General features: G+C 44.6%; 1 protein-coding gene across 2 annotated transcripts in view; it reads left to right on the plus strand.

Annotated features, from left to right (window-relative positions):
• Positions 1–7028: 7028 nt before the first annotated feature.
• Stard9 (StAR related lipid transfer domain containing 9) overlaps positions 7029–13080 on the plus strand; it is an 85209-nt gene continuing 79157 nt past the window's right edge. For both annotated transcript variants that reach the window (XM_051144467.1, XM_051144468.1), the window contains exons 1-2: positions 7029–7198; positions 12088–12157. In XM_051144467.1, the coding sequence (XP_051000424.1) occupies positions 7152–7198; positions 12088–12157 (117 nt within the window). In that variant the 5' untranslated portion in view covers positions 7029–7151. The remainder of the gene's footprint in view (positions 7199–12087; positions 12158–13080) is intronic.

The raw sequence follows: 13080 nt of genomic DNA on the forward strand, positions 1-13080 counted from the left end.
CCTGGGCTCCCATACCAGAAGCAGATCACTGACTCCCACAGGTGCTCCTCTGACCACCACACGAGCGCCATCATATGGACATGCCTACACGCAAAATAAATCAGTAAATAGATGTAATATATGGAGAGTAATAAAAAGAGACAAGTGAGGGAAGAACATTGAGTACCAGAATTTTATGTTCATTAGAATCCAACTGACCGCTGGGTGTGGTGGCACACACCTTTAATCCCAGCACTTGGGAGGCAGAGGCAGGCGGATCACTGTGAGTCTGAGGCCAGCCTGTTCTACAAAGTGAGTTCGGGACAGCCAAGATAACACAGAGAAACCCTACCTTTAAAAAAAAAAAAACCCAAAAAGTGAGTTGCACATTCCTCAGACAGTAGTTTCTGTATTATGTTCTTTTACACCCTTTTGAATTAGACTGTTCCTGAATCTGAAAATATCTGTGGTGATTATTCCTGTGAGATTGCAGAATAGCTACACAGCAGACCTGTTACTTTTGAATACTTGATAAGGTGATGGTTCCTGGCACATCTAGAAACTTACATAATAGGATGAGAAGGGATCAGTGTAACCGGGCTGTGACCAGCATGGTTTGTGTGGGACACTTGCTCTCTTTTGAGAGTCTAGGGCGTTGGTACATACCAAGCAGAGAGTACTGACCCCTGGCAAAATTCCAGAGCACTGCATCCCTAACTATTTTGGTTAGAGAACATTTCACAAATGTCACAGTTCAGTTACTGTACTAAGTCACAGCTTTGAGTGTGACATCAAATCTCATAAATCCTCTTAGTAGATCCTTGAGCCTGTCTGTATTCTTAGGAGTACCTGGAAACAAATGCTGAGGGTGTGTGCTGCTAGACTCAGGGCAGGCAAAGAAAGATGAAAGGAAAAAAGGGAATTCTTATGGTAAAAATTTAGCCTTTTTTGTTTCAATACTTCTTATATGTAGCCAAGACAGAACTTGAACTCACTCTGTAGCCCAGGCTGGTCTCAAACACATGATCCTAAGTGCTGGAATCACAGACATGTGTTTTCATGTCTGGCTAAAGCTTAGAGGTTTGTAATGGAAAATACTGATAGATTTTACTTATTAGGGTTATTCTTAAGATAAAAACTAGTGAGCTGGAGAGATGGCTCAGCAGTTAGGAGAACTGACTGTTCTTCCTAAAGACCCAGGTTCAATTCCCAGCACCTACATGGCAGCTCACAACTGTCTTACTCCAAGATCTGACAACCTCACACAGACATACATCCAGGCATAATGCAGTAAATAAATAAACAAACTTTTTAAAAGGTAGAGACTAGTATACTTAAAGTAGAGTACTTGAAAGTATGCATCAGGATTTCTATATTGCTGTGTTCTTTATTATGGGAGTTTAGCAAGCTTGTTCATCACACTCTTAATACAAGACTTCACTTGATAAGATAGTAGATATTCACAAGGAAGCAGGCCCCTTACCCCACACCCTGCCTGGGAAAACGCCCTGCTAAAACAACAGGTCATTGTTTTATAAAAGCCTATAGCTTTTACAAATGTGCCATACAAGAGTGGTGCTGAGATTTTGAACATCACCTGGACAGCTCAGCAAAATCCTTATTTGTATTTCACCTCGTTTTCCTTGTATGATTTCTTGTGTACTTATATGAAAACGTTCATTATTATGTCACTAATACTAATATTCTTTGTGGTTTTGTATTTTTATTTTCTATTAATGTCTCAAGATGTAAAAATAAACTAATTTCAACTAAATGTGCCTCCATTATGAATCCCAAGTAACAGAAAATACTCTTACCTTAACATATATAACATATAAGCATCTAAGCTTTCTGATTCACAAAGGCTTAAGGTAAGTTAAGCCTAAATTCTAACATAAAGAGAAATCTAACTTTGTGCTAGGGTGGTCACTGAGAGCAAGAAATGGAGTGAACTAGTCTATGGAGGAGTTACCTAGGAGGGAGAGATTCAGTTTATTTTACCTAGGCTAGAGTCAGCAATCCTCTGCCCTCACCTTGCCAAGTATTGGATGGGAACACAGGAATATGTCACTATGCGTTGAACAGATGTTTGAGACAGGATTTCTCTGTGTAACAGCTCTGGCTGTTCTGGAACTCTGTAGTCCAGCCTGGCCTTGAACTCACAGAGATCTGCCTGCCTCTGCCTCCCAAGTGCTGCGATTCAAGGCATGCGCCACCACCACCCGGCTTGGTTTTTGTGTTTAAGATAGGGTTTCATATAGCCCAGGCTGGACTGGGATTTGCTGACCCTTATTAATACTGGGATAACAAGTGTGTGCCAATTCCTGCCATCCAGGGGCTTAAATGATGGCTGTGTGAATGCTAGGCATACATTAGACCAATTGAGCTATATCCCTAGTCTTGAGTGAAATAATTTTAAAAATTATGATGTTTACAACTATGTCAGATGTTTACAACTATGTCACACTCTGTACCCTGAAAATAAGAGTGTTACTTGAGCAGCAGTTCTCACTGCAATCAGCATAAATGGAGAGCCCATCCAGGAGACTGGGGTCCCAAGAGAGTTAACTTGTAAACCAGCTGTCTAGTGTGTTGCTTTCAAATGGACAAGAAAAAGGAGCCTTGATGACTCATTGGCCTGGTTCTGCCACAAAAGTGGTGTCCTGACTGCTCTCTCTGGATTTCTACACCCCTCACTTCTCAGACTAGTCTCCAAACCAGCCAGACTAATCCTTTAATGGTACAAATGAGGGCCCTTCTCAGTCAGTAAAGGCACGGGCCACCAAACCTACAGACCTAGTACCCACGTGGCTGGCAAGTTGGCCTCTGATGCTAAAATTCCTTCTCAGAGGGCATCATAAGCAATGTCTATACCTCCTCCTAAGGTCCCAAAGACAGCAGAAGTTCACCAAAGTTCACTGTGAGGGACCGATTCGTTTATTGTGTTTCCTTACAGAGCATGGTGAGGGGTAACTTACAGGATTGTGGGCACTCTTCTCCCCCAAAAGCAGTCTACCAGAAGAGATGGTGCTTTTTTTTTAATAGCTGCATAGATAGAGGGCACTCCTCTTTCTCCCTTTCCCTGGCCTATGTGCTCTAGCTTCTCCCCAAGGTTATGTCCAGTCAGGGCAGAATTACATATAAGAGGTGGTTTAGAGTGGCTGAATATGCAAGTGCGGGTCCTACGAACTCCCCTGCCTTCCGTAAGGGGGTGTGAACAGTCAGCAAGTCCAGCTGGGATGATCTGAATTCCCAGAGATGGTGGCTGATTTAAAAGGCAAGTTCAGGGGCTGGAGAGATGGCTCAGAGGTTAAGAGCACTGACTGCTCTTCCAGAGGACCTGGAGTTCAATTCCCAGCACCCACATGGCATCTCACAACTGTCTGTAACTCCAAGATCTGACACCCATAGACATACATGCAGGCAAAACACCAATGCACATAAATAAATTATTTTTAAAAAAACAGTCAAGTTCAACATACTTGACTTCTACTCACATTCTGTGGCAGACACAGACACACACACAGACAGAAACAAAGAGAGAGACAGAGCGAAAGAGAAAGAGAGAACATACTGAAAATTAAAACATATACACTAATCCCAGCACTCAGGGAAGCAGAGACACGTAGATCTCTGTGAATTCAAGGCCAGCCTGGTCTACAAAGTGAGTCCAGGACAGCCAAGGCTACACAGAGAGACCCTGTCTTGAAAAACAACAACAACCAAACCAAAACAAACCATATAAATCAAATAATTTTATTCTTTGCTCCAAAACTTTTCTATGGTTTCCCAATCCCTGAATAAATTCCAAAGACCACTGTGGCCTCATGTTAATGTCATGATGCCGGTTCTGCACTCCATCCACCCGCACTAAGGCTGTCTACAGACACAGTACTTACACTGCCCTGGTCCCTGTGTCTGCCCTGTCACACAATAGCATGGCTTTTGGGTTTTTTTGTTTTGATACCAGGTCTTGCAATGCAGTCCAGGCTAGTATGGGACACAAAACTCTATTTAAAACTGTTTTACACATTAGTCTACCAGCTCTATGACTTCAGAGGTTTTGCTAGGCTGGTATATTCTGATTGCTTAGACAATGCCTGCCTTAATAAAGGCTTACTCAAGAAATACTATGAAATAGCAATCTCTGAATGACTCCCCATCCTTATTTCCTCAAATATATTAGAATGTGACTGCTATCAGTGATTGCTTTTTGTTTCTTTGGGGTTTTTTTTTTTTTTTTTTTTTAGTTTTTTTTTAAAAGATTTATTTATTTAGCCGGGCTTGGTGGTGCACGCCTTTAATCCCAGCACTCTGGAGGCAGAGGCAGGCGGACCGCTGTGAGTTCGAGGCCAGCCTGGTCTACAAAGTGAGTCCAGGATGGCCAAGGCTACACAGAGAAACACAGTCTCGAAAAACCAAAAAAAAAAAAAAAAAAAAAGATTTATTTATTTAGTGTATGAATGCTCTATCTGCATGTACACTTGCATGCCAGAAGAGGGCATCAGATCTCATAGATGGTTGAGAGCCACGATGTGGTTTCTGGGAATTGGACTCAGGACCTCTGGAAGAGCAGATGGTGCTCTTAACCATTGAGCGATCTCTCCAGCCCCCTGTTTGTTTGTTTTTGAGACAGGGTTTCTCTGTGTGTAGCCTTGATTGTCCTGGACTCACTTTGTAGACCAGGCTGGCCTCAAACTCACAGTGATCCACCTGCCTCTGCCTCCTCAGTGCTGTGATTAAAGGCGTGCACCACCACTGCCTGGCCAGTAATTGCTTTCTTTAAGAGTCTATAAAATAGTAACTTTCTCTTGCTACATAAACACTATTGTTCTACTTTATTCCCCCTTTTTATTTTTATTTTATTTTATTTTGTTTTGTTTTTCGAGACAGGGTTTCTCTGTGTAGCCTTGGCCATCCTGGACTCACTTTGTAGACCAGGCTGGCCTCGAACTCACATCGATCCGCCTGTCTCTGCCTCCCGAGTGCTGGGATTAAAGGTGTGCACCACCACGCCCGGCCCTTTTATTTTTATTTTTATTTTTTATTTTTTCGAGACAGGGTCTCTCTGTGTAGCCTTGCATGTCTTGGACTCGCTTTGTAGACCAAGCTGGCCTTGAACTCACAGAGATCCACCTGCCTCTGCCTCCCAAATGCTGGGATTAAAGGCGTGTGCCACCACCGCCCTATTTCCCCGTTTTAAAGAGTTATTTATTATTTTGTATACAATGCTCTTCTGCATATACACCTACAGGCCAGAAGAGGGCATCAGATCACATTATATGGTTGTGATAATGATGTGATCTCAGGGTTGTGAGCCACCATATGGTTGCTGGCAATTGGATTCAGGACTCTGGAAGAGCAGTCAGTGCTATAACCTCTGAGCCATCTCTCCAACCCCAATTTTATTCCCTTTTATTTTTCTTTGCACTTAGTGTCTTTCACCATGTTATACATTTAGGTATTTATTTCCTTTTCTATAAGGTCCCAACTCCCACGAAAGAAGTGATTGTTTTATTGTTTTGTCTTGGGTTGTATGTGAATCTTTTTGTTTTGTTTTGTTTTGTTGAGACAGAGTCTTTGGCTGTCCTGGAATTCACTCTGTAGACCAGGCTGGCTTTGAACTCACAGAGATCTGTCTACCTCTGCCTCCCACCAAGTACTGGGATTACAGATGTGCAAACACCATTGCTCAGCTTGTGTGTGTAAACTCTAACCCTATTGTTAATAATACAGTGGCTAATCCTACCCCCACCCCTCTCTAATCATGGTGTATGAAGATTCAGAAATCTTCAGTGGACACAAATATGTCACCATCAAAAACAAACCTTGTTTCTACTTTTGTTGTTGTGTGAGACAGGAGCTTTTTATGTGGCTGTCTCGGAACCCCCCACTGCTAGAACTGACGTGTTCTTTAGCATCCGTATTGGTGAAGGGGTTTTGGTCCCTTCTCCCTCAAGCTGGCCTTGGGCTTTACAGGTATAAACAGCGATTTCTTATTTGAATAAATCAGCTCCAGTCAGACAGCATTTGCTCTATCCTGTAAATACTGCTAGGGCGGCAATGAAGTTCCAGGGTAGTAGAAACTTGCCAGAAAGTTAGAGGGTAAAATAAACAGCCAGGAGCGGGGCGTGGTGGCGCACGCCTTTAATCTCAGCACTCAGGAGGCAGAGGCAGGTGGATCGCTGTGATTTCCGAAGCCAGCCTGGTCTACAAAGTGAGTCCAGGACGGCCAGGACTACAAGAGAAACACAGTCTCAAAACAAAACAAACAAAAAAAAAACAAAAACAAAAACAAAAAAAGAAAGAAAAATATTTCCTCATTAAATACTCCTTGGAACTACAAAACCATTTGTTTTGCATATTTCAATGTTGTTTTGATACAGGATTTCACACTGCACTCCAGCATGACCTCAAACCACCCTGTACAACCCTTATTTTTTAAAAATTCATTTTTATTTTATGCGCATTGGTGTTTTGCCTGCATGTGAGTCTGTGTGAGCTGCCATGTGGGTGCTGGGAATTGAACTGAAGTACTTTAGAAGAGCAGTCTGTGCTCTTAACCGCTGAGATATCTCTCCAGCCCTCCCACCTACTCCCAGTCTGATTTTAAACTCACGATAATAATATTCCGGTCTCTGCCTCCAGGATTGGCTTCACTTCATTTTTTACCCTAAAATTTAGCTGCAGTTTTGACATATCAGACCACTAGGAGAAAAAAATTAGCAATTTACTTCATGAACTTTGGAGTATCAACCAAAAATTTAGTCACCAAATCTTAGAACAACAGAGGTACTAGAGCACGCGTGGGGGCGTCTGAGGAGGTGCGAGGGGCGGAGCAAGACTAGGTGGCCCGGCCCGCACGACTCAGAATTGACGGATGCTCGGCGTGCCCCGCCCTTGTCGGGCGGTTGCTCGCACTTGGACGGGAGCTTCCCGGGGAGTGAGAGGGTGGAGCGAGGCGATGAGGCCCATCCCACCTGTCTCAGGATTGGTCGAGGCTTGGCAGGCCCCGCCCCCTCGGGCGGGCCTGGGGCTGCAGCCCGGAGGCTCGTGGGGCGGGCGGGGCAGTCTGTGGCTGTTTCAGCGCGAGTGACTGGGTCTGTTCGCTGGATGCCGGCCAGGGATGCTTCCGCTGGACCGCTGTGCGGGTCTTGGGTTGTGGCGGAGAGATGGCGAATGTGCGGGTGGCCGTGAGGGTCCGGCCTCTCAGCAAGCGGTGAGTCTGGGAGGAGGTAGCGCCTGAGGCGTCAAGTGAACTGAGAAAGAGGGCGAGATCCCTGTCTTCCTTGCAGTGGACTGGAGCGGGGATGGGGGTGGGGGGAAATCCAGACACAAAGTGCTCCGAGGGCTCAGGGTCCAGTCTGAAGGGTGGAAGGGACAGGGCATCGCGTCCTAGGAGATAGCGGCTCCTGTGTGGCTCCAGGGGTCGCTGCCTTATGTGCACGTCCATGGCATCCTGCTAACAGGAGTTTCTAGGAACCCTGGCTCAGGTCTTGGTGCACTTAATCGGGCCTTCCTCACGCAGCATGACGTAAGGAGGTGCAAGGGGGTGGGCAGTCGCCACTCCTCTTGGTGTTCCCGGACTACCCACGTGAGGACTGGAGGGTGTGTGTTCATATATACACATGGGATTGCTCTGTGAGGACATAGGAAAAAGAATTATCAGGATATGGGAGGGAAATTGAGGCCCAAAGAGACTGATTTCATCCTGCGCTCAACAGCTGATGTGATTCAAGAACAGAAGTGTGAGCAGGGCGCATGCCTTTAGTCCCAGCACTCGGGAGGCAGAGGCAGGTGGATTGCTGTGAGTTCGAGGCCAGCCTGGTCTACAAAGCGAGTCCAGGACAGCCAAGGCTACACAGAGAAACCCTGTCTCGAAAAACAAAAACAAAACAAAACAGAAAGAACAGAACTATGACATAGGGGAAGTTACTCCAAACGTCTATTCCTGGCGCCTAGTTCCTTGTGTACGTGTCTCATTCTATATTTCTCAACCCTAGAGGCGTCCAGTGTATAGCTGCATGTTTCATCCTCCTTTCCAGTCACTTGATAAGAGTCAGAGAAGGCTTTGCGCAAGAGTTGGTGTCTGAATTGTCCGGAACCATCTTTGAGTTTTCTGACAGGTAGAGAGCTCTCTAGAGAACAGGAAGAGGAAGCAAAGTTAGGCTGTTAGTGTATAGATGCAAGCCTTGGACACCTGCTTGGATAGAAGCAGGAGCGTGACAGGTGATAAAATGGGTAGAGCGTGGTTCTAGGTTCCAGTAATTCTATTGGAATTAGTAGATTTTTTTTTTTTTAAGTCCTGTAATGAGGGGACTTAGTAAAGGGAGACAGAGGTCAAAAAAGGCAGTGTCTCCTATGAGAGAAACGGTACTGTGTGGGGTTAGGTTTGGCCTTGCGGAGGCCGTTTGCTTTGAAACCGTTTGGACAGAATGAGAACAGTGAGAAGGGAGGAACAGAGAAGAAGCACCCCAAGCTGCTGTGTTTTGATTGGTAAATGGTTTTTAAACATCTGGCTTTGCACCGTTGCACGTGGTGGTTCAGGGCCGGGGGCTTCCCGGGAGCAGCTGCTATCCAGGAGAAGGTAGCTGCTGCGGGATGTCATTCTAAACCAACCGTTTTTAGGGTTCTTAGGGCAGCAACACTGACCCCTCACTCTTAACTTTTTTTTTTTTTTTTTTTTTGGTTTTTCGAGACAGGGTTTCTCTGTGTAGCCTTGGCCATCCTAGACTCACTTTGTAGACCAGGCTGGCCTCGAACTCACAGCGATCCGCCTGCCTCTGCCTCCGCCTCCCAAGTGCTGGGATTAAAGGCATGCGCCACCACGCCCAGCTTGCCCTTAATTTTTTAGTTCCTAGGAAACCAGCAATTTCAAATAACATGGATTAGATTAAGAAAATGATGCTGAAACCCCTTTGTTACTTGCAGTCATTGCTAAGAATAACGTATCTCATCCAACAAAAATGAAACACAACCAGGAAACGTATTTACTTTTCGCTCCACTGAGGAGGCTTTCGAGTGAGTGGTAGCGTCAAGCCTCCTGATCTCAGAATGTGAACAGATTTCTAGCAGGCTGCAGATTCACAGCCACAGATTCAGAGGTGGTTATGTAAGCACCCAGTGTGAGCTCAGTTAGGAAGTCCCGATTCTTCAGTTCCCACAGAATTCCACAGAGATAGTGGTGGTACCCACTGTTCATTGATGCTGTTTTGCATGTGGGGAATCTGCTGACTATGTAGTCTGTTCCAGCATTCAAATACGTCGTCAGCACTAAGAATTGTACTTGGGAAGGAACCCTTAAAATCAAGCCTAAACTTACATTATTTTCCCAAATGAGAACAAGATCTTATTTAAGTTCTAAAAGCAGGATTTGACTTACTACACCACGGGGCTCCTTCCTGAGATGCTCAGAACTGCTCCTTTGACTAGAAAAAGCCTTGAATAAAATAACAGCACAGACGTGGTTTTGACTTCCTACCCTTGACCTCCGTTTTTTTCCCATAACCAGAAACTCTGTCATTATGAGATGCTGTCCTTGTCTGTCCAAACACATTCACTATTGAAGAAGACACCTACCAGCTCTGTACTCTGCCCCACTGCCACGGATTTTCCACATGATTCCGCATTAGGGTTTCCCCCCACTTTTTTGTTTTTTTATCTATAAAATAGGGATAATTGTGTCTTTTTTTTTTTTTTTTACAAAACATTTTATTAGCATGCACTAGTTGTATGAAATCATGGGCTTCATTATGACATTTTCACATATCTATATAATGAATTTTGATCATATCTCTTTTCTGTTACCTTCTCACGTCTAATCAGGTGTTAGTCAGAGGCTTTCTAGTGATGATTTTTATTCTTCTGACATCTTTGCTATCTGTTCCCTTTTTTTCTGTTTTGAGTTTTAAGAATGAATACAAATGTATAGCTGCTTGTTATATTCCCCTCCAGGACAGTGGTTTTCAAATTACAGCACACATCAATCCACCCGAGTAGCTGGTTCTCATCTGCTCTACAGCTCCAGACACTTGAATTAATTGAACCTTCTCCTGTCCCTCTTACTTCTGATGTAGGAGACTTAGCTCTGCTCAAAGCCTTTGACTCCGAAGACTAGATTCTGCTGATAGGCTCCAGCAGTGAGCAGTAGTTGTGGCTGCTTTGCCTTGCTTGGGGCCTCTTGTTAGTAGGACTGAGTTGAATCCTTTTGCAAAGCCAGCTGCTGCTCTGGACTTGGGGTGTGCCTGAGTGGTAAAGCACTTTGCCTAGATGAATGAGACCTTGGCTTCGACCCCCTTCTCTCTCTCATGTATTGTCTTCTGCAGAGTGGGCAAGAAAGTACATTAAATGCCTAAGGAGAAAAAGCAACTCAAACCTAAGTAACAAAAGTGCTACTTAGCTAGCAGAGAGAATTTATTTATTTTTTTAATCTAGGGGTTTATTCCAATGCAACCTTAGTTGGAGGTCTTTGTTATGAAAAGGTGGCTTCAGATGTATGGGTCACCAGAATAAGCTTATTAAATAAGCCTGTTAAAGTGAATGTCGTCCAGACCCCAGCACTGCAAGAAAGACGTTTAAAGTAAATGTAAAGGGTGGTTAGTTGCTAGCAGTATAACCATGTAAAGACAATGTAGGAAGATTCCTTACGTACCTTGGCCTTCACTCTGACATCAGGTGTAAAAGTGTGGCCAATGTGTCAGCAGGGAGGACGCTGGTACTCTTTATTAGTACTTTGTTCAGTTGTCCAGAGACAATGAGAAGTTGTGCCATGTGCTGGGCCAAAGGTATTTTCCAAGCTTTTTTCTTTTTTTCTTTTTTCTTTTTGGTTTTTCGAGACAGGGTTTCTGTGCATAGCCTTGGCTGTCCTAGACTCACTTTGTAGACCAGGCTGGCCTCAAACTCACAGTGATCCACCTGCCTCTGCCTCCTGATTGCTGGGATTAAAGGCATGTGCCATGTCTGGCTAATCCTAATTTTTTAAAAGATATATTTATTTATTGTTATGTATATAGTCCCTGCCTGCATGTACACCTGCAGGCCAGAAGAGTGCATCAGATCTCATTATAGATGGTTGTGAGCCACCATGTAGTTGCTGGGATTTGAACCAGGACCTTCTAGAAGAGCAGCCAGTACTCTTAACCTCTGAGCTATCTCTCCAGTCCCTCTACGCCTAATTTTTGGTTTTTGTGGGTTTTTTGTTTTGTTTTGTTTTTTCAAGATAGGGTTTCTCTGTGTAGCCTTGGCTGTCCTGGACTCGCTTTGTAGACCAGGCTGGCTTCCAACTCACAGCGATCTGCCTGCCTCTGCCTCTGGAGGTGCTGGGATCACAGGCATGTGCCACCATACTCAGCTCCAAGTCTTAATTTTTTTGGGAGGGGGGAGTTTTTGAGACAGGGTTTCTCTGTGTAGCCTTGGCTGTCCTGAACTAGCTTTGTAAACCAGGCTGGCCTCATACTCACAGTGATCTGCCTGCCTCTGCCTCCCGAGTGCTGGCATTAAAGGCGTGAGTCACCATGCCCGGCCCAAGTCTAATTTTTAAAGTATAGTTGGGGTAAAATAAATCTGGACTTAAGTCCCAGTTCTACTGGTCCTGGATGGGTGACATTGGAAAAGTTACATAATTTCTCTAGGCTTTACCGTGCTACCAGCTGTATCAGGAGAGTAGGATGGCTAGGTAAATCACAATGCCCATACTAATATGGGGCTTTATACGTAGAAGAACACCAAAATAAGTGGTGGTGACGGTTAGTGATCCCACAGGCTAAGTGCACTGACCTAGGAATGCATGCCCCTTAAGGGGTTCCTTATATGTATTTAGCTATTTATGGAGATGGGCATTCCACTTACTGGGACAGGGACAGTAGTAGGGAAACTAATTTCTGTCTTGTGTTTTGTTTGTTTGCTTCGTGCATGTGTTTTAAACGGGTGCCCTATGTAGTGGCACATGCCTGTAATTCTAGCATTTGGGAAGTACAGGCAGGAGGACCAGAAGCTCGAAGTCATCCTTGGCTAGAGTATGAATATGAGGCAGCCTGGGCTACTTGAGAATCTGCCTCAGAAAACAAAACAAAAAGTGTTGCTTCTCATTTGAATTCTGTTGTTTCTTAGGGAGACCAAAGAAGGAGGAAAAATTATTGTGGAAGTTGATGACAAAGTGGCAAAAATCAGGAACATAAAGGTAAGCTTGAAATTGTGTTTGTTTTTCTATTATTCTGGGTGTGGTGGCACATGCCTGTAATCCCAGTACTCGGGAGGCAGAGGCAGGTGGATTGCTGTGAGTTCGAGGCCAGTCTGGTCTACAAAGCTAGTCCAGGACAGGCAAGGCTAACACAGAGAGACCCTGTCTTGAAAAACAAAACAACGGGGGCTGGAGAGATGGCTCAGAGGTTAAGGGCACTGACTGCTGCTCCAGAGGTCCTGAGTTCTATTCCCAGCAACCACATGGTGGCTCACAACCATCTATAATGTGACCTGGTGCCCTCTTCTAGCCTGCAGGTGTACATGCAGGCAGAGTACTGTATACATAATAGTAAATAAATAAATCTTTTTAAAAAAAGAAAAACAAAACAACAACAACAACAACAAAAACCTATTATAATACGAGAGAGCAGACAATCGCGGGAAAAGCTTGAACCAATCATAAAGCAAATAAACAACAAAAGAATTGTGTTTTAGGGTTCAGATGTGGCGTTTGGTCCTCGCTCTGGTAACTTGTGCAGCTATTTTGAAAGCTGATTAGTAGCTGCTTTGAAACTAAGCCCAGGGGATGTAACAGAGGCCGTGATTAGCTCATTCCTGGGCAATTTGAGTGCCCATATAACTCACCTGGCCCCCAGTTAAGCTTTATCCTGAGCCCCTCAACGGATAGTACTTTATACGGGGCATTATTAGGAATTTTAGTATTTATCTGATAATGCAGGGTTTGTTTTGGCTATAGTGTGGCCTGGATATCAGACTTCAGCCTTCAGAGCCCAGGGTGGAGTTGGTCACGAGCCTGAGCCCTGTTGCAGATTTTCTTTCACTTTGGAGCACAGTTGGACAGACACAGGGAACTTCCTTCCCTCCTCCTCACCCTCTCCTGGAGTCAACTTCCTCCGCCCT

The sequence above is a fragment of the Acomys russatus genome, chromosome 4 (assembly GCF_903995435.1).
Source record: "Acomys russatus chromosome 4, mAcoRus1.1, whole genome shotgun sequence".
Lineage (NCBI taxonomy): Eukaryota > Metazoa > Chordata > Mammalia > Rodentia > Muridae > Acomys > Acomys russatus.